At 40.2% G+C, this 24,191-nt stretch overlaps 1 protein-coding gene across 6 annotated transcripts in view; it reads left to right on the top strand.

Annotated features, from left to right (window-relative positions):
* PAX5 (paired box 5) overlaps window positions 1-24,191 on the top strand; it is a 233,501-nt gene that overhangs the window by 162,620 nt on the left and 46,690 nt on the right. For all 6 annotated transcript variants that reach the window (XM_028711498.2, XM_028711500.2, XM_028711501.2 and 3 more), the window contains one exon: window positions 6,194-6,295. In XM_028711498.2, the coding sequence (XP_028567331.1) occupies window positions 6,194-6,295 (102 nt within the window). The remainder of the gene's footprint in view (window positions 1-6,193; window positions 6,296-24,191) is intronic.

Genomic DNA, 24,191 nt, shown 5'->3' with positions numbered 1-24,191 from the left:
GCTTCGCAAGATGAAAAAACCGCAAGACGAAGAGACTCGCGGAACCAATTAATTTCGTCTTGCGAGGCACCACTGTAATCACACAAGTGGGTGGTTAGCGGGCCACCAATGGGTTTCTTAAGGACAACAGCTTACTAAAATACAACAAAAATAAGACCCCCAAAAGGGAACTGAAAGTAAAAACAAAAAATAAGGGGGGCAGGCAAAAGAGTGTTTTCGGTCCCCCAATATTTGTTGGGAGAGGGCCAGGCCCCCACAGTGCTGAGGGAACAGAGGAGGCCAAGTGTGGAGCGGCTTCGGTGGCTGGTTCCTCTTGAGCGTGAGAGAGGAGGAGCCACTGGCCACTGAAGCCGTGCCAGGCTGGGCTCCTCACTCAGCCTCCTCCCAATGATGCAGCATCGTGTGCATGATGTCACATGTGCACGATATGCACTGGGCCCCCTCAATCTTGGGTTCAAGTTGGCGCCTCTGCATTGGACTTTTAAATATCTCTTTCCTCTATCCCATTGCTTTTTATGCCTACTTCTTGCGACTTATCACATATTTCTTTATTATGATTCATTGGGGTATATTAGTTGTACATACAGTATTTCTGCAAAATATTACATTTATAGTTTATGTGTACAATGTTTTACCCACCCAAAGCTCTGAGCATAAGAAGGTATATATAGCAGTAGGTACATTCCTATCTAAATTAAATATCAAAGCAAGCGAGTGATTTAAGTTAAATGGGTGGCTGCTACCAAGGAAGGGTCTTGTAGGTGGTGGTAGCCAAGTTGTGGAATACCTTCCCCAGGGAGACCTGGAATACCTTTACAAAATGTTACTATATTCTAAACCACTGTTTATGGTATGCAACAACAGCAGCAAGAATACTGATTGCAAAACATTGGAAGACACAAGATTTGCCCACACTGGAAGAATGGCAAACACAACTGATAGACTACATGGAGCTGGCCGAGATGACTGGCAGAATTCGAGACCTGGGAAAAGAGGAGGTGGAAGAGGACTGGAAGAAGTTTAAAGACTATTTACAAAAAATATATAAATTGTATGAATGTTAAGAAGGTGCATGAAAGGAAAGATTATGGCAACAGCAGCTTAGATGAGATATGTATGAGAATAAGCTGAAATACAAAGATAAGTTTTGATGAGATTTGAAGTAGAGTTATGCCTAAATTAAGCAGATAAACACTTGATGGAATTAGTTAAAACCAGAGGCATACCATATTAGAATTAGAATATAAGATCTGAAAGAAGATAATAAATTGCTGAACATAACTTTTATATTGAGAACGCAGGAAAGGGAAACGTGAGGAAGTCCAGATGGTTATGGAATATATGTATGAAAAACGGTGTTTTTCCCCCCTCTTTTCTTTCTATATATAATTGATAGCTATGTCTTTTATGTTTGATATATGCTTGGTTATTTTCTTTTTTCTGAAAAATTAATAAAATATTATTAAAAAATAAAAATAAATAAACCACTGTTTATGTGTTGTGTAGATTCTGGTCACTTGCTTTTATTCTTCCCTTTGGACATTTATATGCTGCAGATTGTTATCTTAGCATATTGTGTTTTCAATTGTATTTTATTGCTTAATGCTGAAGGCTGTGCCTTGTATCTTCTGTAACTTTGATTAGGGATGACTCAAGTGAGCCAATAGCCTTGGGTGGCAGATTGACTCAGACTCATCAGTCCTTACTCAAAAGGCCTGAGCTGCCAGGCAGAGGCTCATATTCTTCTCAGAAATATATACTCTGTTTCTGGAGTATTCGGAGAATGTGAGGCGTGATTCCCTGTTAGAAGATACACTCATGAGAGTCTTTGGGCCAGGTTGAGATTTTTCTATTGATTTCAATTCTGTCTTTATTTTGTGAGTAGATCTTTTGAGTCACCAGGCACTACTTGGGTCTTGTAGAACTCTGATTCATTTCGGTGTGGCCTGTGGCAGGATAAATGTCCTTTTGGACTGTGCGCCCGATATAAGGAGCTGTTATTTATGCCAAAAATGCAGCAGATGCTTTATAGTACTGAAAACCCAATAGGCATACAACACAAAGCTGATACATTGTTGAGACTGACAACTATTGAATGTATCTATGGCTTTCTCTGCATTGCAACCTCACAAATTATTTATTTCAAATCAAATCCTGCTGACATCATAAGAAACAATTTGTCGGTGGATAATTCCTGGTAGTGGTTTGACAAGTTGATTAAAGAACAATGACTGTTTGCTATGATCAACAGTGCTCTGAAAAGTAAGGCTTAGGTAGAGATAGAAATGTGGCAGTTTGAAAACGAACAGGGTTAACTTTGCAGAACCAGCCACACTTTTGCTGCCTCTGAGAAAAGAGAGTTCTGTTACAAGGATGACAGTGTTATCTTCTCTGTGTGCCCTTGCTGTTTGGACTTAGGTTTCCAGCTAGTTCGGTGAAGCTAAAGTGAATGAAGCTTAAGAGAGGAGGAGTGGGCTCTGGGGTAGGTGTGAGCCACTTGTGTCAGGAAAGTATTGGGAAGACAGGGTGGTTGTTGAAGCATCTGTATGACTTTAGGCTTTCAGTCTCTTGCATGTCTTTCATGACACTTTTCCAAGCAACCATCATTAAAAAATGCAGGGTGTTTTTTGAGGGGGATGGGGGAATTATGAGTGTGTGGTTGCTAACATTTAATACCGCTCAAGTGTTCAGTTTTAGAAATGTGGAAAAAACTGTGAGATCACTCTCACCTACCCAGACCTTCAAAAAAGACATTCAGTCAAGCCATCATCAACATGGCAGGTAGTTACTAACAGTACATGCCATAGAGGAAGGTCATTGCTGATTGGTTGGCTGATTTAAAGCCTACCCTTGCTGATTGCCTCTGAAACTATAGGTATGCCTGTATAGAATAATTTATTGTCATTATTGTTGTAATACACTGGGAGTGTGAGTATTAGAGTGTGTAGTAGCATAAACATTGCAAAGCAAATATCAGTTCATCGGTTCATTAAAAGTCTATTGAATATAAAGCCTCCTTACATCTGCAGCTTATTTTTTCTGATTTCATTATGTCCAGGTTGTTGCTATACCTTACTCTGATAGCTTTAAAAAAACCCAACCAGTACTTGACCTTTTCCTCCAGTGGAACTGTTTATGGACTATTTTCTCATCTTGCATGGTTTTGTGTGTGTGTGTGTGTGTGTGTGTGTAGCAAAGCCAAGAATTATTTAAAGCTTTATTGTCTGCAGATTAATGTCCATTAATGTCAAGAAAAGCATGTGCTACAGCATTACTGAGGCTGCATTATTTCAGAATGTAGGTGTGTAATGCCATATTTGAATTTTCAGTTTGCTCCTTTCAAAACTCCTTGCATGTAAAACCTACTTTGCCCAAAAGAAGATTGAACTAGAGCTCAATGTCCCGATACTCCTATCTCCCTTGCAAGGCTGGCATTAGGCAAAGTGAGACAATTTCAGGCTGGCAGTGCTGGCACTGAAACAGGCAATGCTCCTTTTGACTTTGAAAGTGGTAAAGTTCCAGAATACCATGTGCCCTTGCTGAATGTGTAGATTGCTCTCATGGCAAGAAATGTTGCTGAATGTAACTGAGCGGTAATGGTTACCTTATACTTTTTTTGGCCCCTAAGGATAATAATGTCCAAATATTGCCTTTGACGTTTGTTTGAACTTTTGAGAAAGACAAATTGTAACAGTGGAAGATCTCTGATCTTACTTTCACACAGAAGTAAATCTTCTTCAACACTAGAAATAAGGTTTCAAAACTTTACTTGCAGAACTTGTTTCAAATGTTATAAAATAACAAAGATACATTGTTTTCAGTTTTACAAACGTTCTCCCACTGGTCCCAGTGTGAGCCTCTAAATATATTTTACTAAAAAGTAGCTTTCTAGCTAAAGATCAAAATACTATGTCTCGCTCTTTCTGCTGCATGCATTTTGGCCAACACCCAAAGACCAACAGCTACATGGATTTATTTCTGTGTTTGTGTGAAGCAAGCAGCTTCATCTGCATATATAAACACTAGCAAAGGTACTCAGGTAACAGCTTCTCTCACCACTGCCTTGTGATTTAACTTGTGATCCAAACGTAAAACTCAGTCACAAGGTAGGCTACCACAATCCATATGGAAAAATACTGGCTACGTGCCTAAAGTATTCTTTATAGCAACTTGAATACAATGCAACTAAAATACACCATGCTATGTAACATTTCATAGTTTCATAATTTCAGCAAAGTCTCTGTCAAATTCCTTTTCCTTAGGTTCAATAGGTTTGAAACCTTCCCTTTCACTCCTTTCTTTTTGATAATGTTGCTTCCTCAGGTGTTAATGTGAGCCTTGCAAAGTACACAGAGCTGAAGGAGAAAGTAAGAAAGAGTTTTCTTCCAACTTCCCCCTTCAACAATATATACTTTTCACATGGGGGAAGGTAATTACTCTTTCCACACCATGAGGAAGGGACAGTAAGTAGGACCCTTATTTTAGTTGGGGTGCTCAGAGGTTTCACAGACACCCTAAGAGGTCCTCAAGGACATCATTGCAGCAGTTAGGAGTGTGTTGATGACTCCATGGTTAAAATATCATAATATTTGTGACAGATCCATCCCAGAATAAACAAAACTGCTAATTAGAATCAATGAGTTTCAAGCCCCTGGTTTTTCCATTCACATATGAGTAATGGATATCTACAGGAGGTGAATGTTGAAATTTCTTTTATTTGACAACATATTTTAGCTGTTCACAATAAATGGTATGTTTTTGGAAATTGGGCATATTTAGGGCATTTCTGTTTCTTTCATCCTTAATGTCCTTTTGGATGAATGATGACAGAATTCTGTTCAGATATATTCAGAACATAATGAATTTGTAGGTTCTGTTCTACATTTCTTGTGCATATTTAAATAGCCCTTCTTATCAGAGAGGTCTTTAGTTTGCGTTCTCTTTTTCAGTCATTAGGGAAAAGACACTGAAAATCTTGCACTCTTGGTAGCTCACCCCATTGTGTTGTTAATCACAAGTCTTAACCAAACCAGAATGGTGATGGGGGTGTCAAGAAAAGGGCTTATTTTATCATATGTAGTGGGAATATAAAATTGTAATATACTTTTGTAGTACAGTTTTTTTTGCTGAAGTATCAAAAATGATAAAATAAATCACATAAGTGAGCTTGTCATAACCTTTTTTTAGTCAAATAACTTGATTTGAAATAGCCAAAAGGTGGAAAGACTGACACATCAAACTTTGGTGTCAAAGAGTATGGCACTTAGCCTTGTCAGGAAAGTTAATACATTAGTTCAAACCCTCAGAAGAACAGACTGTAGCAGATTTGCTTTTATAACATGGTATCCTTTAATTCAATATGTCAATGATGGTCTTTCTCAGATGCCACACATTTCACCAGTACTTTTTCAATGAGTTATTGAGATAGTTCTCACACTAGTTGTGTCCTTCATTCAGGCTATGTTATCTTCAGGCAGTCTTTTTCAGTCAACCTGTTTATTGAGCATTCATTCTTAGTTGTCTGCTGGGAGGTTATATGATGTCACATCAAAGAATTGTTACCTATATTTTCCAGTGCATTTCCTTATCCTTACCACTAAGAGAGCTTTTTTCCCCTTTTTGAACTGGTTTTGTGCAAGGGTGCAAAATCCATTTAATTTTGCAACCTGAATTTGCTGGTATGCAGTTGAATTCCACCTGTAGTATAGCATTAGTCTAGAAGTGCTTCTGTTTCTATTTAATAAGAGTATATTTTACCTATACATTGATTGAAGATTGTTTTATTTTGGGGGGTTTGCTTTGCCTCTTACATTAACTTTTTTTAATTCTAGAAAAGGGTCCTCACATCACTGAGAAAAATAAATCTGTTTTCAATCTGTCTGACATGTCAGATCTGCAAATAAACTTAAGAATAAGCAGGAACACGTAGAGTTCAAAGCTGGTTTGCTACTAACCTGTTTGCAGTGCTTGTTTGCCATTGCTCTCAGTCTCTTACTTTGTGGCAGCTTATAAAGAAAGGGAAATCTTTCTCATTTCTGCCAAAGCAAAGGCTGGGGGGAAAACATCCCACTTTGGTATTCGCAGTACAGTTATGACAAATGCATGGCCTGTGTTCTGAGTGTTAAGGGAAATGTAAAAACATGTCTAGTTGTTGTGAATGCTCACATGGTGATTTGTTGGTTTGATTCTTCAGGTCGTGATTTGGCAAGCACAACCCTCCCTGGATACCCTCCGCACGTCCCCCCTGCTGGACAGGGCAGCTACTCTGCTCCAACGCTGACAGGGATGGTGCCTGGTGAGTTTCCATTTAAAAAAAGAAAGAAAAGAAAGAAACAGTCTTTTAGCAGCAAAGCCAAGTGCTGCCTTTGTGCTCCGCTTTCATACCATTGGCAGGCATAGTAATGGCACTGAATGAAAGAGGAGATGTAAAACAGGCAAACTGAACTACTGCCTTTCTCACAGTCTTTTAATTTCACCTATGCTGCTGTTCTATAGCTCAAGTAAACTGAGTTCAAGCTGATTTAGGACTACTTGAAGTTAGAGGGAGACTTAAATTCATATGCTTTGGGTTACATAGGACTGTGGACTGGAAAAAGAGAAATTATTCGGTCAAAACATGTAGGAAAAGAAGTGTCTAGCCTTGCTGGCTGTTGGATACACATGATAAAATGTACATAAGGTTAATCTCAGAGTTACCTCACTTCTCTGAATTTTTGTCATGTGAATCATTTTAATTAACATTGCTATAAGCATTTCTTGCAATTGTGCCAGAGGAATCTCATACTTTGAAATTATGCTGCTTAATATGGGTGCCTGCAAATGATCTCTTCCAAGGCTTTTCACACATGAGATCTTAGCCATTAATGTCTCCAGTGAATCACCTAATGTTCCCTTTTGTTCACCTTTGGTCTTTCTTATATTTGCTTTAAAAGAAGCCAACCATTTCCTGGGCTGTTATTTGATGTAAGAACATCTCAAGCTTGGGTATGATAATTGAAAGTGCCCTCTGCCAGGAGCAGGGCTTTCAAATTTTTCTGACAGTGGGGAAGAGTTGAAAAAGTTTTACTCAGTACTTTGTAACATCAGACTTTAATAACGCATGGATACTGGGCAGTATTTAGTAACATTAGGAACTGGTGAATTATTGCTCCATATTTAGAACTGTAGTGAAGTGGTAGAAATATTAAATTTAAGAAAACTGTTACTGTTTACAGAGAGGGACTGGTGGAATTTCACACACATTTAGAAAAGACATTTCTCTTCCCAAACACTGGAAAGCCACGTTTTCAATTCACTGGGAAGAAGATTCAGGAATGCTCCATCCTTGACAACTGCACTCTGCTTCCTCTGGTCATTCAGGCAGTCAAAGATTATTGGTCCAAACACAAGTAATATAAGCAACATCATCCACTCTTCTCCCCATTGCCATGAACTTTTTGTTCAGTGAGTCTATGCTGGATTAAATAATTGAGTCCGTCCCCCCCCCAATTCATTGTTACCAACATAAACCAACCCCTCTATTCTTCCCTAGCTCAAATTAAAAATGTAATCTGAAAATCCCAAAGATCTTCTCTGTTATAGTGCTACTTCACACATGCACCTGGCTTTAGGGATGAATGAATCTGCTATGTTCAGAATCTCCTAGTTTCTCATTTTTCCAATCTTGAATCCCGCTCCCACATTCCTGCATCAGCTTCCATTATTTTAAAAAAAGGTTTCAAGAGCATTTGTAAGCATTTTAATGTGCATTCTCCTAATTTTTGCAAGCAATTCCCCTAAGTTGCATTTTGCATACTATTTGCACAAGCATATAAAATATATTTTTCTACACGTTATTTGCTTGGTGAACTGCATTGCAAAATTTGGATAAGTGCTGATATTAAAGGATCACCGAATTTTGGGTTGTGTGTGGTTTGAGAATGAATTAGGGACCCACACGAAAATGTGAATGGGACTGAATCCCCACTGCCTGGCCGGTTACCTAACTTATGCGAACTGAATGTTGTACCGGCTTCCTGAAATCCTCCTTCACACTCTCAGAATAGGCATATTTTCTTAGAATCATTACACACAACATGGACTAATTGGAGAGTATGGTCATAATTCAGGCTGATCCTTTAGACAAATGTTCTGCATACTGCGCAGTCTCCCCCCCTTTTTTCCTTTTACTAGCAGTCTGTTCCTCTGCCACATTGCAAGCTCCCTTTAAAACTTCTGAGTTTTAAAAATGGTTGGCCCATCCCTCATGATGAGTTGCTATTAAAATGTTAAAAACCAAAGAAAGTATTTGGTGTCAAGTCACATGAATTAGGACCTGCAGTATGGAGTGCTCCTGTTTAAGATTTCAGCCAGCCAGCCAGCAATTTCTTAAGATATTCCATTTTATTCCTGTCCAACAACAGCCAGTCACAGTTCTGTATGTAATGGGCATATTCAGCCCTCATTGGATTGTTTTGGGCCCCCTCCCCCATATATATTCATATATTGGTAAAAGTGCATTGGGGGCTGAAGTATTGTCATAAAGGTTGTGTATATATATGCTACACAAGTGTTACACAAATATTATCGTTCCCCTGTGAGCTGTTCTAGGGCTTGTCCTGACCCTCCCCCAGGGTTGGATTAACTTTAGAGACCCTAAGCACTTAAAATTGTATCAAACACAGCACAAAGTAACTGTCCATTCAGTGCAAGGTTTACAGTTGTGCAACACTACTTCCCTCCCTCACCTCCATGCATCCCCTAAATCTGTTCTGGGTTTTCCCCAACCCTTTAGAGCAGATTTGGGGAGAGGGAAGGGTGCATGTGGAGGGGGGGGGAGCCCTGCTGCACAAGCATGAATCATTGCACTGATGGGACAGTTGCTTAGTCTCATGCTCTACCAACTGAGCTAGCCGGGCGATGTGACAGTTGCTTAGTACTACATTGGATAGAAAACTATGTTTCTAACAACATACACCTGTACAGATAAAGTTCCATGTTTTCTTTTAATACCAACATTCTGCTCTACAAAAGTGAAAGTTATCTGCTGGTTTTAAAAAGCCTTCTTGCTCATTTAAACTAGGCTTTGCTAAGTAGCATCCAAAATAACTTTCTGATCATCTCTTGTCACTTATTGTTTGGAGGGGCAGTTTCAGAAGCCTCTTATGAATGCACTCAGTCTTCTTCCGGTCGGTGCCAGCGCTTAATGGCGGTCCTACCTCCGAGCTCCGGAGAAGGACTGCTCCGCAAGTTCGGGTCTCACCCGCTACGGCGAGCGGGGGACCCCTAAAATCTCAGGCGCGGAAGCCTGAGAGCAAGGAGACTCGGTGGGCACCTTTGCGCCCCCCGGTACTGTGAAAGAGCCTTTTTAAAGGCTCCGGAGCGGCATCGGGAGTGAGCGCGGTGCTGAGAGTCGCTACCCAGCCTGCGGAGTGAAGCCGCGTCGCCATTAGCGGAGAGCGCCGATTCCTTCCTGAAAAGAAAATCTGGACTGGATTCCCGTGAGTAAGAAGGGAAAAAATTAGGAACCTTTAAAAATTGAAAATTTGGCTGAAAACGGGAGGGCAAAAAATAAGGAAGTCTGCCCCCCCCGGACTGCAGGAATTTAAAGCAACGAAAGACCTCGCTGCAGTTATTAGAGACTTAGTTGCGAACTGTCAAACCTGAGCTGTCAAAAGTATCTCTCCCCTCCAGATTGGCAGGAGAAGGGGGAAAAAAGACAGTCTTGCGAAGATACTTTTAATTTAAAGGGAAACAAAGTTTTTCACTGCTCTGATCCCCGGGACGACCTGCCAGGACTTAACACCGGGAAAACTGTTCTTTAAAACAACTTTGAAGTGGATATAGACTATACCTTAAATGGTGGAAAAATTTTAAGACATTTAAGATTTAAATGGGACTTTGTTACTGATATTGGACTAACCAAATTTAAATTGGAGAAAAAGTTTTACAACTTTAATGGCGGACTTGAGATTTTCTACATCCGGCTTTCTGTCTCTTTGTTGTTTCTAACTTGGAAACTTTTAACTGCTCCCTCTTGAGGGCTAAGAGGGAAAAATTGTAAAGTAACTGACTAATACTGGGATTTTCCATTGCAAGTTTTTCCTGTGAGAACGGCCTTGGGATATGAGTGGCACGGCAGAGGAGATAAGAACCAGATCTAAAGTTAAACTAACACAAAAGAAAAGAGGCTCAATCTCTGGCAACACAGTGCCTCCACCAGACACTGGGACAGCAGCATCAATGGAACCTATGACACAGGCACTGCTTAAAATAAATCAATCCCTTGAGGCCTTAACAAAGCAATCAGCAGAAAATTCAAAGAAATTGACAGAACTTACAGCAAGATTGGATTTGAATACCACATCAGTGGCAACAAATACAGAATCTATAAATAGACTGATTCAGGAATCTTCAGAAACAAGGAAAATTGCAGAGAGTGCAAAATCTGTCGCAGGTGAGACACAGGAAAGACTTGTGCCGATTGAGAAAAAGGTGAATGAGCATGAAGCGGCCCTCTCCTTACTGGAATTACAACGGAAAGAACGAAATCTGAAATTTAGACAGGTTCCAGAGAAAGAAGAGGACAATCTGGCGGAATTTCTCACAGAGGCAATTCTGGAAAACTGGCAAGAAGATCTGGAGGAAGATGAAGTGGGGATAACAACTGCTTTCAGACTTGGTAGAAAGCAAAGCAAGAAGTCAAGGGATTGTCTGATCACCTTTAGAACCAAAGAGGAAAGAGACAAGATACTGAACCTTTATTACCAAAAAGCTTTGGTGATTGGAAACATTCAAGTCCAAATCTTTAAGGACATCCCTAAATACATCTTGGAAGTGAGGACCTTTTATAGAGATCTTGCCAAGTTGCTGAGGAAGAACTTCATACCTTTCAGGTGGGAATTCCCACAGGGGTTGTCCTTTAACTACAAAGGGAAGAAAGTAAGAATAAGAACAGTACAGGAGAAAGAGCACTTTTTGGAGAGAAACCTAGAGGACCTACAGAAAGGTACGGTGGATCCGGCAAGAGAAGGGCAAGGATTAACACCAGAAGGAGGAGGGCTAACAGACATTGCAAATCTATCATTTGGACTACCACAACTGCCAACTGAAGAGGAAGAAAAACTTGGAGCAGTCGGAGGATCAAACATCTAACAAACAAAATGTCTCTGCAACTTCTAAGCTGGAATTGCAACGGTTTGAACCATCCCAGAAAAAAACGACAGGTTTTCCACATTTTGAAAAGGGAACAACTGGATCTGATATGTCTACAGGAAACTCACATAACTAGAGCACACAGGAAATTGTTGGTGAACAAAAGACTGGGACAAGAATTTATATCTTCCGATAAAGTAAAAAAGAGAGGAGTAGTGATTTATGCAAAGGAAAAATTGGACCCAAAGTTAAAATTTAAGGATGAAGAAGGAAGATACCTGGCAATTGAAGTACAGATCCAGGGGGAAAAATATTTGATAATTGGAGTATATGCACCAAATGATGGGAAGGCAGAATTTTTTAAGAAGTTGCATGAGACCTTACTAGATTATCTCGACTGCAAAATAATAATGATGGGGGACATGAATGGAGTGGTTTCTACAAACATGGACAAGGCACAAAGACAGACAATATCTAAAGAAGGAAGATTACCAAAGACTTTCTTCGAGATGACGGAAAATATGGACTTGATTGATATTTGGAGAACAAAGAATCCTCTCGAGAGAGAGGGAACTTTTTTCTCGGAATCTAAAATGACATGGACGAGAATCGACCAAATCTGGGTATCTAGTGTGATGGCTACAAAGATTAAAAAAGTAGAAATCTGCCCAAAAACCTGCTCCGACCATAATGCCGTAAAGATGGAAATGAAAATGACAACAACTGGATCCTTTAGATGGAGAATGAATGACTCCCTATTTAGAGATGAACAATTCTGTATAAAGGCCCTAAAGACATTGAAAGATTACTTCGAGATAAATTTGAGAACAGATGTGGAAAAAAGAACAATTTGGGACGCAAGTAAAGCCGTGATGAGAGGCTTCCTGATACAACAGAATTCAATCAAGAGGAAAAAGCAAAATGAAAGGAAAGAAAGAATTTTAGAAAAAATGAAGGAAGGAGAAAAGAAACTGAGGTCAAAACCAAAGTCTCAAGAAATTTTGAGAGAAATAAAATATTATCAGACGCAATATATGGAACTGACAAATCAAGAGATAGAATGGAAAATTAAACAAATGAGACAAAGGACTTTTGAGTCTGCAGATAAGTGTGGGAAGCTCCTTGCATGGCAATTGAAAAAGAGACAAAAATTGAACACAGTTACTTGTTTGGAGATAGAGGGAAAGAATGTTCATAAGCCAAATGAGATAAGTAACTGTTTCCAAAGTTTTTTCAGGAAATTATACACACAAGGGCCAGTAAATGAACAAGAAATAGAAGAATTTCTTAAAAATTATGGACTACCGAAAATTCCAGAACAGGGTAAGTTGATTTTGAATGAGAAAATAACAGAACAGGAAATAGAGGAGGCCATACAAAAGGCACAACAGGGAAAGTCTCCAGGACCAGACGGACTGACGGCTACATATTATAAAGCCTTGAGAGAAGGTCTAGTGCAACCACTAAAAGAAGTTTGCAATGAAATATTGGAGGGGAAAAAGGCACCTGAAACGTGGAAAGAGGCTTTTATCTCACTTATACCAAAGACCGAGACTGAAAAGAACCAGGTTAAGAACTACCGCCCGATATCATTATTAAATGTGGATTACAAAATTTTTGCAGACATTTTAGCAAAAAGACTGAAGAAAGTATTGACAGGTGAGATTCATAAGGATCAATCTGGCTTTCTCCCGGGTAGACACATGTCTGACAATGTGAGGAACATAATAGACATTGTGGAACTGTTGGAAATGAACATTAACAGAAAAGCGGTTTTGATTTTTGTGGACGCGGAGAAAGCCTTTGACAATATTTGTTGGAGTTTTATGAAAAAGAATCTCCAAGGGATGGGGGTAGGCCAAGGTTTTGAAAATGGTATAGGTGCAATTTATTCTGAGCAGAAGGCAAAGCTAATTGTGAACAATGTGGTAACGGAAGAGATAGCCATAGAGAAAGGAACACGACAGGGATGTCCTATTTCCCCCCTACTTTTTATACTAGTTCTGGAGGTTTTGTTAAATATGATTAGAAAGGACCAGTTGGTTAAAGGAATTCAGGTCGGAGTGAAAGAGTATAAATTAAGGGCATTTGCAGATGACCTAGTTTTGATTTTGCAACAGCCAATCACTAGTACAAAAAGAGTTTTAGAACTGATCGAGATATTTGGTCAAGTTGCAGGATTTAAGCTGAACAAACAAAAAACTAAAGTATTGGAAAAAAACCTAACAAATGAAGAAAAAGAGACATTCCAGAATGAAACAGGTTTGGAGATAGCAAAAAAAGTGAAGTACCTGGGGGTGAATTTGACATCGAAAAATGTGAATCTTTTTAAAGACAATTATGATAAATGTTGGACAGAAGTTAAGAAAGATTTAGACATATGGTCAAGGCTGAAACTTTCCTTGTTAGGCAGAATTGCTGTTATCAAAATGAATGTATTGCCTAGAATGTTATTTCTGTTTCAGACATTACAAATAATAGACAAGATGGACTGTTTCAAGAGGTGGCAGAAAGACATATCGAAATTTGTTTGGCAGGGCAAAAAGCCAAGAATAAAATTTAAGACATTAACAGATGCGAAAGATAGAGGGGGTTTTGCCCTGCCGGACTTAAGACTCTACTATGAATCAGCAGCGTTTTGCTGGTTGAAAGATTGGCTGCTCCTCGAGAATACAGACATTTTGGACCTTGAAGGATTTGATAACAGATTTGGTTGGCATGCATATATATGGTATGACAAGGTAAAATTGCATAAAGGTCTTAAGAACCATATGGTGAGGAAAGCTCTGTATAATGTTTGGATTAAGTATAAAGACCTGTTTGAAAGTAAAACCCCCAGGTGGTTGTCACCAATGGAAGCAAAAGAGGTGAAAAAATTGAATATGGGTTCTAATTGGCCTAAATATTGTGAAATTATAGAACAAGATGGTGAAAATGTAAAATTGCAGAGTTTTGAGAAACTGAAATTTAAGGTGAGAGATTGGTTACATTATCGACAGATAAATGAAGTATTTAAACAGGACAGAAAGAAAGGCTTCCAGGTGGAGAAGTCAAAATTAGAAACAGAACTGTTAGAACCCAATACTAAAAATTTGTCAAGAATGTACAACTTGCTGTTGAAATGGAATACTCAAGATGAAATGGTGAAATCTAATATGATTAAATGGGCACAGGACATTGGGCATGACATTGAATTTGCAGACTGGGAGCAGTTATGGACCACTGGTGTTAAATTTACGGCATGCAATGCCTTAAAAGAAAACATTATGAAAATGATCTACAGGTGGTACATGACTCCTGCTAAGTTAGCAAAGATCTATCATTTGCCCAATAACAAGTGTTGGAAGTGCAGTGAAACGGAGGGAACCTTCTATCACCTTTGGTGGACCTGCCCGAAGATTAAGGCTTTCTGGGAAATGATCTATAATGAAATAAAAAAAGTTCTGAAGAGAACGTTTGTTAAAAAACCAGAGGCCTTTCTCTTGGGTATGGTGGGCCAAATGGTGCCAAAGAAGGATAGGACTTTTTTTATGTACGCCACCACAGCAGCAAGAATTCTTTTAGCAAAGTATTGGAAGACGCAAGATTTACCCACGTTGGAAGAATGGCAGACGAAGGTGATCGACTATATGGGACTGGCAGAGATGACTGGCAGAATTCGAGACCGGGGGAAAGAGGCGGTGGATGAAGATTGGAACAAATTTAAAGTTTATCTTAAAAACTGTTGTAATTTGGAAAATTAGGGGCTCAGAGTTATAAGAGATAAAGAACTACAGTTGTATTAATAACTAACTGAAGTTAAATACATGAAATATATTTAAGTTATGATCAGAGGGTTGCCGAAAAATCTTGAAACAAGAATGCAGAAAAGGGGTGGTATGGGGAAGTCATGTTTTTGTTTGTTTATGTCTATGTTTTTGTTTTGTTTATTCTTTATTTATGGAAAACTAATAAAAATTTATTATAAAAAAAAAAAAATGAATGCACTCAGTCTTTTATGATTTGGCTCTCAAACAGCCGGCAGATCAGCTTTATTACACACACATCAGTGTTTGTACTCTAATATGACTGAATTATTCTGTCCTGACATTTATACAAGGAGGATTCATTTCACCAGTTCTCAGAAACTCACTTCTAGACATACTGATCTCCTGTAATTTTCAGAGCATATGCAAAAAGTGGATACAATAAATCATTTAATAATTAGCCATGAATTATGCCAATGACTAACTAACATGGGGTGCAAGATACAAAGCGAGTAAGGGAGTTTTTGTTTCATGTTTTTTGACATTGCTATATAGCTTGATCCTCTTCTGCAAAGTGCTACACCAGGGGTGGCCAACTCCCAAGAGACTGCGATCTATTCCCAGAGTTAAAAACTGGCAGTGATCTACCCCCTTTTGGGGGGTTGAGGTCAAAGGTGTTGAGCTTTTTGGGGGGAGCCGAAGTTGTTGATCTACCACAGAAGTCCGATGATCTACTGGTAGGTCACGATCTACCTGTTGGACATGCCTGTGCTATACTATAGTCTTTTAATTTCTGTAGTATTTGCCAAAGGATGTGCTAGGTAAGTTGGAAGCAGAATTTGTGATAGGCAGGGCAGAACCATTTACCTTCCCGTCACAGCAGTACCTATTTATCTACTAGCACTGGTGTGCTTTCGAACTGCTAGGTAACAGTAGTGCTGGTGTGCAGCTACTGCTCATGTGAAGAACTGCACCATATATGGTACTTTCAGATGTTGCTCTCCTGAGTGTTGGCATGAGCAAGGCAGTTTCCATTCCTGCAGTCTTCCCTTGGGAGAACAATGTCTAAATTGGCCCTCTGTGGCATATAATTGGGAAATAATATGAAACGTGGAGCATGATCAGCAGAGAGGTTAGCATGATATACATAAATACTGCATGAACCTGAATTTGTAGCTGGCCTCTCAATGGTTACACAGCCCACAGTTCCGAGGCTGGATGTAGATTATCTCATTTAACGTGTCATTACATATGTGCTTCTCAATGTGCATGCACTTGTGGAGATTGTACTATTATTCTCCCATGTATTAGATTCTCACAAATGATTGATGGTGTAGACCTATGGTAGATGGTTACAAACATGCTTTTTGTTTTGGTCTGCTCATTTACTTATTGGGATTTAGAACCAGTTCTAACATGACAGCATTTCAAGTTGTTGTTTTTGCACTCAAGTAGCTAAGATGCAATGCATATATTACTGCTTTGTGGTGTGGTTGCTTTTGCAAAAATGTTTCCCAAGGTGAGATCTCATGGTAAATCACTAGGAGTCCTTTAGGGGAAAGAGCATAGCTCAGTGGTGGTGCAAATATATGTTTTGCATCCGGAACCCTCTGATTCCATCCCTGGAATCCTCCCTGGAACCCTGGAGAGGTACTGCTAAATAGTTCTGAGCTAGATGGACCAATGGGTTTGACTCACTATTAGGCAGCTTCCTCTATTCCTATGCACTTTGAATCTTTTAAAGAAAAAGGAAGATGTAAGTATAATAGGTGGAGCTTTTGGATTCTGGAAAGACAAGCAGAGCTATTAAATGTCTGCCTGTTAGTTTGTTTTTAACCAGACTCTGGCAGCAAGCAACAGGAGATGGCTGTCATGCTTTGCTTGTGAGCTTTCTGAGCTCATCTTGCAGGTGACTGTAGGAGACAGGTGGACTCTTGGTTTGATTCAGCATATTCTTGTTAGTGATTTGTAAGAATATTTATCACATGTTCTGCACTTTCACTGGAGCCACATTGTGATGCAGGCAGACAATGTGGTTAGTGCTTTTATGAGAGTGTGGGGGATGTGCAGGTGAACAGTGTTGCAGCAGCAACCACTTTGCAGAAGTAACATGAAAACTGTGTTTAAGGCTGGTTGACCCTTAATGGCAGTGACACTTTCACACAGCTTCTTCCTATGCCTTTCCCATAACATGATCAAGAAGGAACAAAAAGGGTCTGGATCAGTAATGTCATTTGGTTCCATACAAACATTCATTGGCTATGTAGAGGAGGAGGAGGAGTTTAGACTTGATATCCCACCTTTCACTCCCTTTAAGGAGTCTCAAAGTGACTAACAATCTCCTTTCCCTTCCTCACCCACAACACTCTGTGAGGTGAGTGAGGCAGAGAGACTTCAGAGAAGTGTGACTAGTCCAAGGTCACCCAGCAGCTGCATGTGGAGGAGCAGGGAAGCGAACCGGTTCACCAGATTATGAGTCCACCGCTCTTAACTACTACATTACTCTAGCATGTACATATGGGGAGAGGGGATATGACATTTGCATGAATAAAGTATGTATTTGACCCCACCCACATAATTCCTTCATAAACACTTTTCTGGCGGCACATCATAGGAAGAAGCTACTGAGTGTGTCCTTTTGGCTCCAAATCTGAATTGGTCCTTTGTTATCTTCATACAGTGATTAGTTTGTGCACTGGACAGACTGTATACAGATCCAACAAGTCGTTTTGTCCATTCTTGCTTTGTTCCTGCAGCATGCTATATCTTGGGAGATATGGGTTTATCTGTGTGATGTTATTGGTTGGATTAATGTGTGGTGTTATGTCTTAATTTGTTGAGGATTCTTTCTTGAAGCAAGAGGGTAGCTCTAATGTCTCGTTTCTTCAGATCATTTCCAGTTTTTGTATTCTATCATCTGTGATTCCTATTTTGACACTGAAACTGTCAAACCATTTCATGGATGGATATGTAAAAGCGTGAGTTCTATTACAGGTTAACAAGGTTTGAGGATGCATTTTTATGGAATCACTGAATATGTCCCACAGAAATGTTCCACATTTTGTATGCTTTTTGTCTTTTACTGTGAACACAGAAGGCAAGAATGGTCAAAGAGATTAATTCAATGAACCATAAAGAACAAAGCAATATATTTGCCTCTGCACATCAGTTATGCTAGTAGTTCAATCAGAATACATAGATGGGATAAGCTGCCTTTAAAACAGAAGATACTGTGTAGAAAGAGGATCCAACGTTACAGACTATTACCATACAGTCAAGCAGTTGTGGATAACCTGTGGCCCTCCAGATGTTGTAGGACTACAGTTCCCATCATCTCTGACCACTGGCCATGCTGGCCGAGGTTGATCAGGAATTGGAATCCAAGCACTAAAGTAAACCAAAGATTTTCAGAGGAAATCTAGTGTTCCCTGAAATCTTGTCAAGGGTTCAAAAGTGAGAAGACCAGGAATGGCAGACAGTTCATCCACCATTGTCAATCTTCCCTTACAACGCACTGTAAAAAGTGGTTGGCGGAAACAAGTCAAGGTAAATGCAGCTAAGAACATTAGAGGAGTGGGCTGGATCAGCCCAATGGCCTATCCAGCCCCAGTGGCCAACCAGATGCCTGTGGGAAGGGAGCATGCTGAACATGAGCACATGTGTTTGGAAACACTGTGGCATCCAGCTTTGGGGGTAGAGCATAGTCATCATGGCTAGTAGCCATTGGTAGCTCTCTCCTCTATGAATTAGTTTAATCCTTTTTTGAGGCCATCCAAGTTGGCGGCCATCACTGCCTCCTGCGGAAGTGAGTTTGATAATTTAAATATGTATTGCATATCTAGAAACGCTACCTCTTTGTCACGACTGAAACAAATACATAGTCAGATTATATGAGGGTAGTTGAAGTTTCCTACTACTACAAGATCTCCCTAAGCATTTTGATCAGGGGGACAATAGCACGTCCCCTCCACTAAATTATTCCTGAGCCTGGCATCACCACCCACAATGATTCTGTGGCTGGCTCTTTTTGGTTTTCTAGCTTGCTGGACTCAATGCCATCTTTGACATAAAGAGTAACAACACTGGCAGTATACCCTTCCTCGTCCTGAGTTTATATCCACAGATATATGCTGCTAAATCAGCACCTTAAAAATAAACAAATTTACAATGGCATACACTTTCATAGACTAGAGCCCAATTTAAATGATGCATGGAGTGTAATCCACAATTTGCAAGGAGACACACACATACATGGATGTAAACAAGGGAAAATGTAACTGTTTGCTTTACATGGCAATGACATAGAAATAAGTATAGGGCTATATCCAATGGTGCCATTCTGCTTGCACAACAGAGTTCTGCTTGTGCAACAGAACTTCTATACCCTCTCTTCTCTGCTGCAGCTTCCTGTGTACCCTCAAAAATCTCCAGAGGGTTGGGATACCCTCTGGAGTGGCTTTTGGGGGTGCACAGGGAGAGAAGAGGAAGGCGAAGTCCCATTACATTAGTGGAACGCTGCATATGCAGTTTTGGATACAACTCATGGTCTGTGACAATACAAGTACAGTGGTACCTCAAGATGCGAACAGGATCCATTCCGGAGCCCCGTTCGCATCCTGAACAGAATGTAAGACACAACTGCACATCTGCACGTGCGTGGGTCACCGCTTCTGCGCATGATGTCATTTTGACGGTCTGCGCATGTGCGAGCGCCGAAACCCGGAAGTAACGCGCTCCGTTATTTATGGGTCACTGCAGAATGCAGCCTGAAAATACTTATCCTGAAGCGTATTTATCCCGAGGTATGACTGTAGAGCTTAAATGTATGCAAAATTAGCAGAGTGATTCTTCACAATAGACCCAAAATTATAGAATTGAACTTATTGAAAAGAGGTGCTGTTTGAGCAACACATGACTAAAATATATTGGGTGCACAAAACTAGTTAGCAACCCGTTTGATACTGGCTAATCCGTGGTGTTTGTTTTTTTAATCCTACCTCCTTAATATTAGTGTTTAATTCAATTTTCCTCCTAACCTTCAAGTGTGATATGCAAACAGCGAGTTAATTTGAACAAATACCTGCCTACACCTGAGGAGAGCTTGCTACAATTTCCTAGCCCTCCAAGGGTCAGAAATAAAAATATTTACATACATGGGCTGGGCATGTCCAGTATGAGGAGGAAACTGTATATTTTACCGTTGCTTTCCAAAGAAATGTGTTACTTCTAAAATGGCAGGAGCAGCAACACTGGATATAAGATTTTTCTTGTTTTGTGTTGTTAATGCCTTTCATTCAGTCATAATGCAGCACCAGTCATTCTCCTTGTTTTTACATGGAGAATAGGATACCTCTGAGTGAGTGACTGGTTCAGATCTGCATAGCAAGTGTGCTCTATGTGTACATGCATGCACTCAATTCTCTCAGGCTGGAAAACATTGTCCTTTGCAATTTCTATCAAAGTACTCATGCATTATATGCATCATAATATCACACCACGAAGCCTGCTTTCTCTAGGTGTTACTTTTGATCAAGGAATTTTGTCTGCAGAAATAACATGTTTTTGACTAGTTGTAATTTCAGCATGAAAACTTTCTAAACGTCACCCAAGCTTGTCTTGCCCTGAGGGCTTGTCGTGTTTTATAATTGAATTGGAATAAGCTTATGCTTAAATAATCATGCTTGTTCATTTAAATATTTGTTCTGGTTCTTGTATTGGAAAAGCTGAGACAATGGCCCCTGTTACCCTCTGGATATATTTTTTTTTATTTCACTTGTACCTTCTTCCTTTCCCTGGGGACTAAGGTTTTGGCCTCATCCCTCATGCTTTGCCATTCACTCGACTGTCATTCTCATTGTCCTCTTGGGGCTCTAAACGGAGGGTGACAGGAAAGGATAGACCGTCCGGGATAGTGATGCTGAAAATATAGTCATTAATGGGACTCTGGAAACCCAGATGTCCTTTCTGAACATTGGTAATTTGTTTTTAATGAAAAACCATGCAGTGACCCTGAACAAATGAATTTCCTTTATACGAAGTCTATGTGTGCAATTACCCGAATAAAGGGATCTGAAAATGATCAAATTCAAACCTAGGGTTCACTAAAACATACAGTAGCTACGGCCTAATACCCTTTTGTTTGAATTGCTGGGTCAAAAACACACAGCATTCAAAAGACCTCTAGAACCACATGCATAGGAGAAGGTGGGAAATCATATTTGAGAAGAGTAATCAAGAAAAAGAGTTGTTTTCATTATTAGATTAATTCCGTTGTGACACTCCAAGCATTTTCACTTGTGAGGCTTAGAACAGTTCTTGCTTCAATGGACTTTTAATACAAATTTAAAAATCTATGTCGGCCAAAACTTAATTCAAATGACAAATGGCTCTTTTCTACAGTAACAATAAAATATTTGTGTAAATTGAATGAGGCAATTTAAGTCTTAAATATGAAAACACTCTACAATTCAACTAAACCTGCAAAGAAATATATTCTCAAGCTCCCCCAGAAAAGAAAATGCAGCACATATTCTCTCTGGGTCCAATGCAGTTGAGTTGGACTTGAGGTCTCAAGAACATAGGATCTCCTATAGCATCTGTTTCCTCCATGGACATAGGAACACAGGTGGCTGCCCTATAATGAGTCAGATGAATAGTCAATCTAGCTCAATGTATTTTACACTGACTGGTAGCAATTCTCCAGGATTTCAGATAGGGAATATTCCCAGTCCGACCTGGAGATGCCAGGGATTGAATGCAAAGACAATGCTCTGCTACTAAGCTACCTCTCTTGAGAACATTTACATTGTTACCGGAAAAATCCGAGGGCTCCCTTGGACAAAACAAAGACACCAACCAGGATAACTTGGAGCAAAACAGCAGCCTGTAGGCTTGGCCTTTATTGAACTGTTGCAACAGGGTGTTCCCCTCACTTGCAGGAGAGAGGAAAGACATAGAAAAATGGTGTGCAAGACCTTATAAAAACTTTTGAAATTCCCATCCTCTAGGTCAAGCCCACCCCCAGAAACAACATGCATACATTACAGAAAGGAGGGGCTGAGGGAGGAGTTGTGGTGGTAACCTGAGTGTCCTGTCACCTGGCTGGTTCCCTTCTCCTCCTCCCCATGAGTCATTTTCTGAAGACAAAAGGTAGTCGCAGTTTCCTGCCCCCTGAGGGAAGATCTGATTATTGTCCTTTGTTCCAGTCCATGCTGAATCCATTCCCATATGCAAGTTCTTTGTGATCTTGATTGTCTTCTGTCTAGGACCATCAGGGTTGGCATAGCAACTGGGCAGGGCTCCTGTGGATGTGCTGGGCTGGCCTGTATCAAACCTTCCCCATTTTGTAGTCCTTCCTTCATGGAGTAAAATAAAAGTGGAACAGTGCAAATCCGATGTATGGTTGATTTTCTATGAATTTATAACAGAAGTGTAGCGTATGTAGTGTGTGAGTGTGAGTGTGTGTGAAGTTTGTACAAACTGAATGATTGGGGGGGGGGGGGTTACTGCTACAACATGAACATAACATCAATTGTGAAATTATAAAGTAGTGCTTAGCATTTAGCCACTTTGAATCTTCCAAGAGGCGTAGGAAGCGAAAGCCGCCTATGCTTTTCAGCTGCAGGAGCCAGTGCTGACTCCTAGTGGCTGAGGCGGCAGCCTTGGGAACCAGTGTTTTATTTTTCTTCTGGCTTACATAACTTTTACACGGGTGTGACTTTATTGAATTTAGAATTACACAGATATGAGTGGAAGGAGACACATGCTCTTTTCAATCCAACTGTTCTCTGTCCCAGCTCTGCTTCATAAACCGATAGTGTGACAAATGGTTTTTCAACACTCTTGTGGTGGGAGCTTATATTGTGCTCTAGCAAAAGCAACATTTTACAGGCTCTAAGCACTAACTGTGCAAGCTGTATGCCTCTCTTTCTCATTTGCTCCAGATAGATTTTCTATTAAGTATAAAAACAGAAAATTCATGGTCAAGGCGTATGTGTTGCTGTAAAGTGAGCTGCTAGTAGCTTTTGGAGTGTATTCATGTAGGAACCTAAGCGCTACCTGGCAGGATCAGGCCAAGGTCTGACTAGCATTCTGTCTCCCAACACTGGTCATCCAAATGCCTCTGGAAACTGATGAAGAGGGCATGAAAACCATTGTTTTCCCCACCCCCTTGCTTGTAAGTAGTTGGTGATGTACATCGTTGTGCCGCTGGAACAATTCAGCTGGCTTTTGTGGCAAAGTCATAGGTAGTGTTCCATTTGCTATACTAGATATCAGGCTATGCAACAAGATATCCGCCTAATTGTACTCATTTTAAAAAGACAACATATGAAACAGAACGGTAGAATTGGCTTCAAATCTTTGCACAACCACGATACATACTGAGTGGGCTTGGGTCTTAGTCTAACCTACCTCACAGTGTGCTGTGAGTACAATATAGGATAATCCTATGAGTTCCTAAACTGCTATAATAATTTTTCAGAAATCCTTGTCCTGTTTGCATCAGGAAGATTAGGCAACAACAGGTCCGATAAAGACACTTAACATCTTTTCCAGATTCTATTTAAAGGCTGGTAAAATCAACTTGGGACGCAGGTGGTGCTGTGGGTAAAACCTCAGCGCCTAGGACTTGCCGATCACATGATCGGCGGTTCAAATCCTCGCGGCGGGGTGCGCTCCCGTCATTTGGTCCCAGCGCCTGCCAACCTAGCAGTTCGAAAGCACCCCCAGGTGCAAGTAGATAAATAGGGACCGCTTACTGGCGGGAAGGTAAACGGCGTTCCGTGTGCTGCTCTGGCTAGCCAGATGCAGCTTGTCACGCTGGCCACGTGACCCGGAAGTGTCTTCGGACAGTGCTGGCTCCCGGCCTATAGAGTGAGATGAGCGCACAACCCTAGAGTCTGTCAAGACTGACCCGTACAGGCAGGGGTACCTTTACCTTTACCTTTAAAATCAACTTAAAGTCCCTTGGCACCAGCAGGCTCCAAGTAAGGATCTGCACAGACTTTTTTCACACCAGATTTAACTCATAGCTCTTGATCTTTCCCCATATGGTTTACAATTATTTAATTGTGCCCCCTTATTGTTGTGTGTAAGGATAAACTTTGTTCTCCAGAGGAATGCTGCACAGGAAACAAAACTGGGAAATTAAAAAGAAGTGTATTGGCTAATAATTCAACTTCTATTGGAAGTTTAATTTCTTACACACTTCACTATATTTTGTGGTTTAAGATTAGGGATGTGATCCAATTCTAGGTACTAGTTTGGATTACATTTTGATTACCGTATTTTTCGCACGATTGGACGCACCGG

The sequence above is a fragment of the Podarcis muralis genome, chromosome 17 (assembly GCF_964188315.1).
Source record: "Podarcis muralis chromosome 17, rPodMur119.hap1.1, whole genome shotgun sequence".
NCBI lineage: Eukaryota > Metazoa > Chordata > Lepidosauria > Squamata > Lacertidae > Podarcis > Podarcis muralis.
This window is presented reverse-complemented; position numbering and strand designations above follow the sequence as displayed.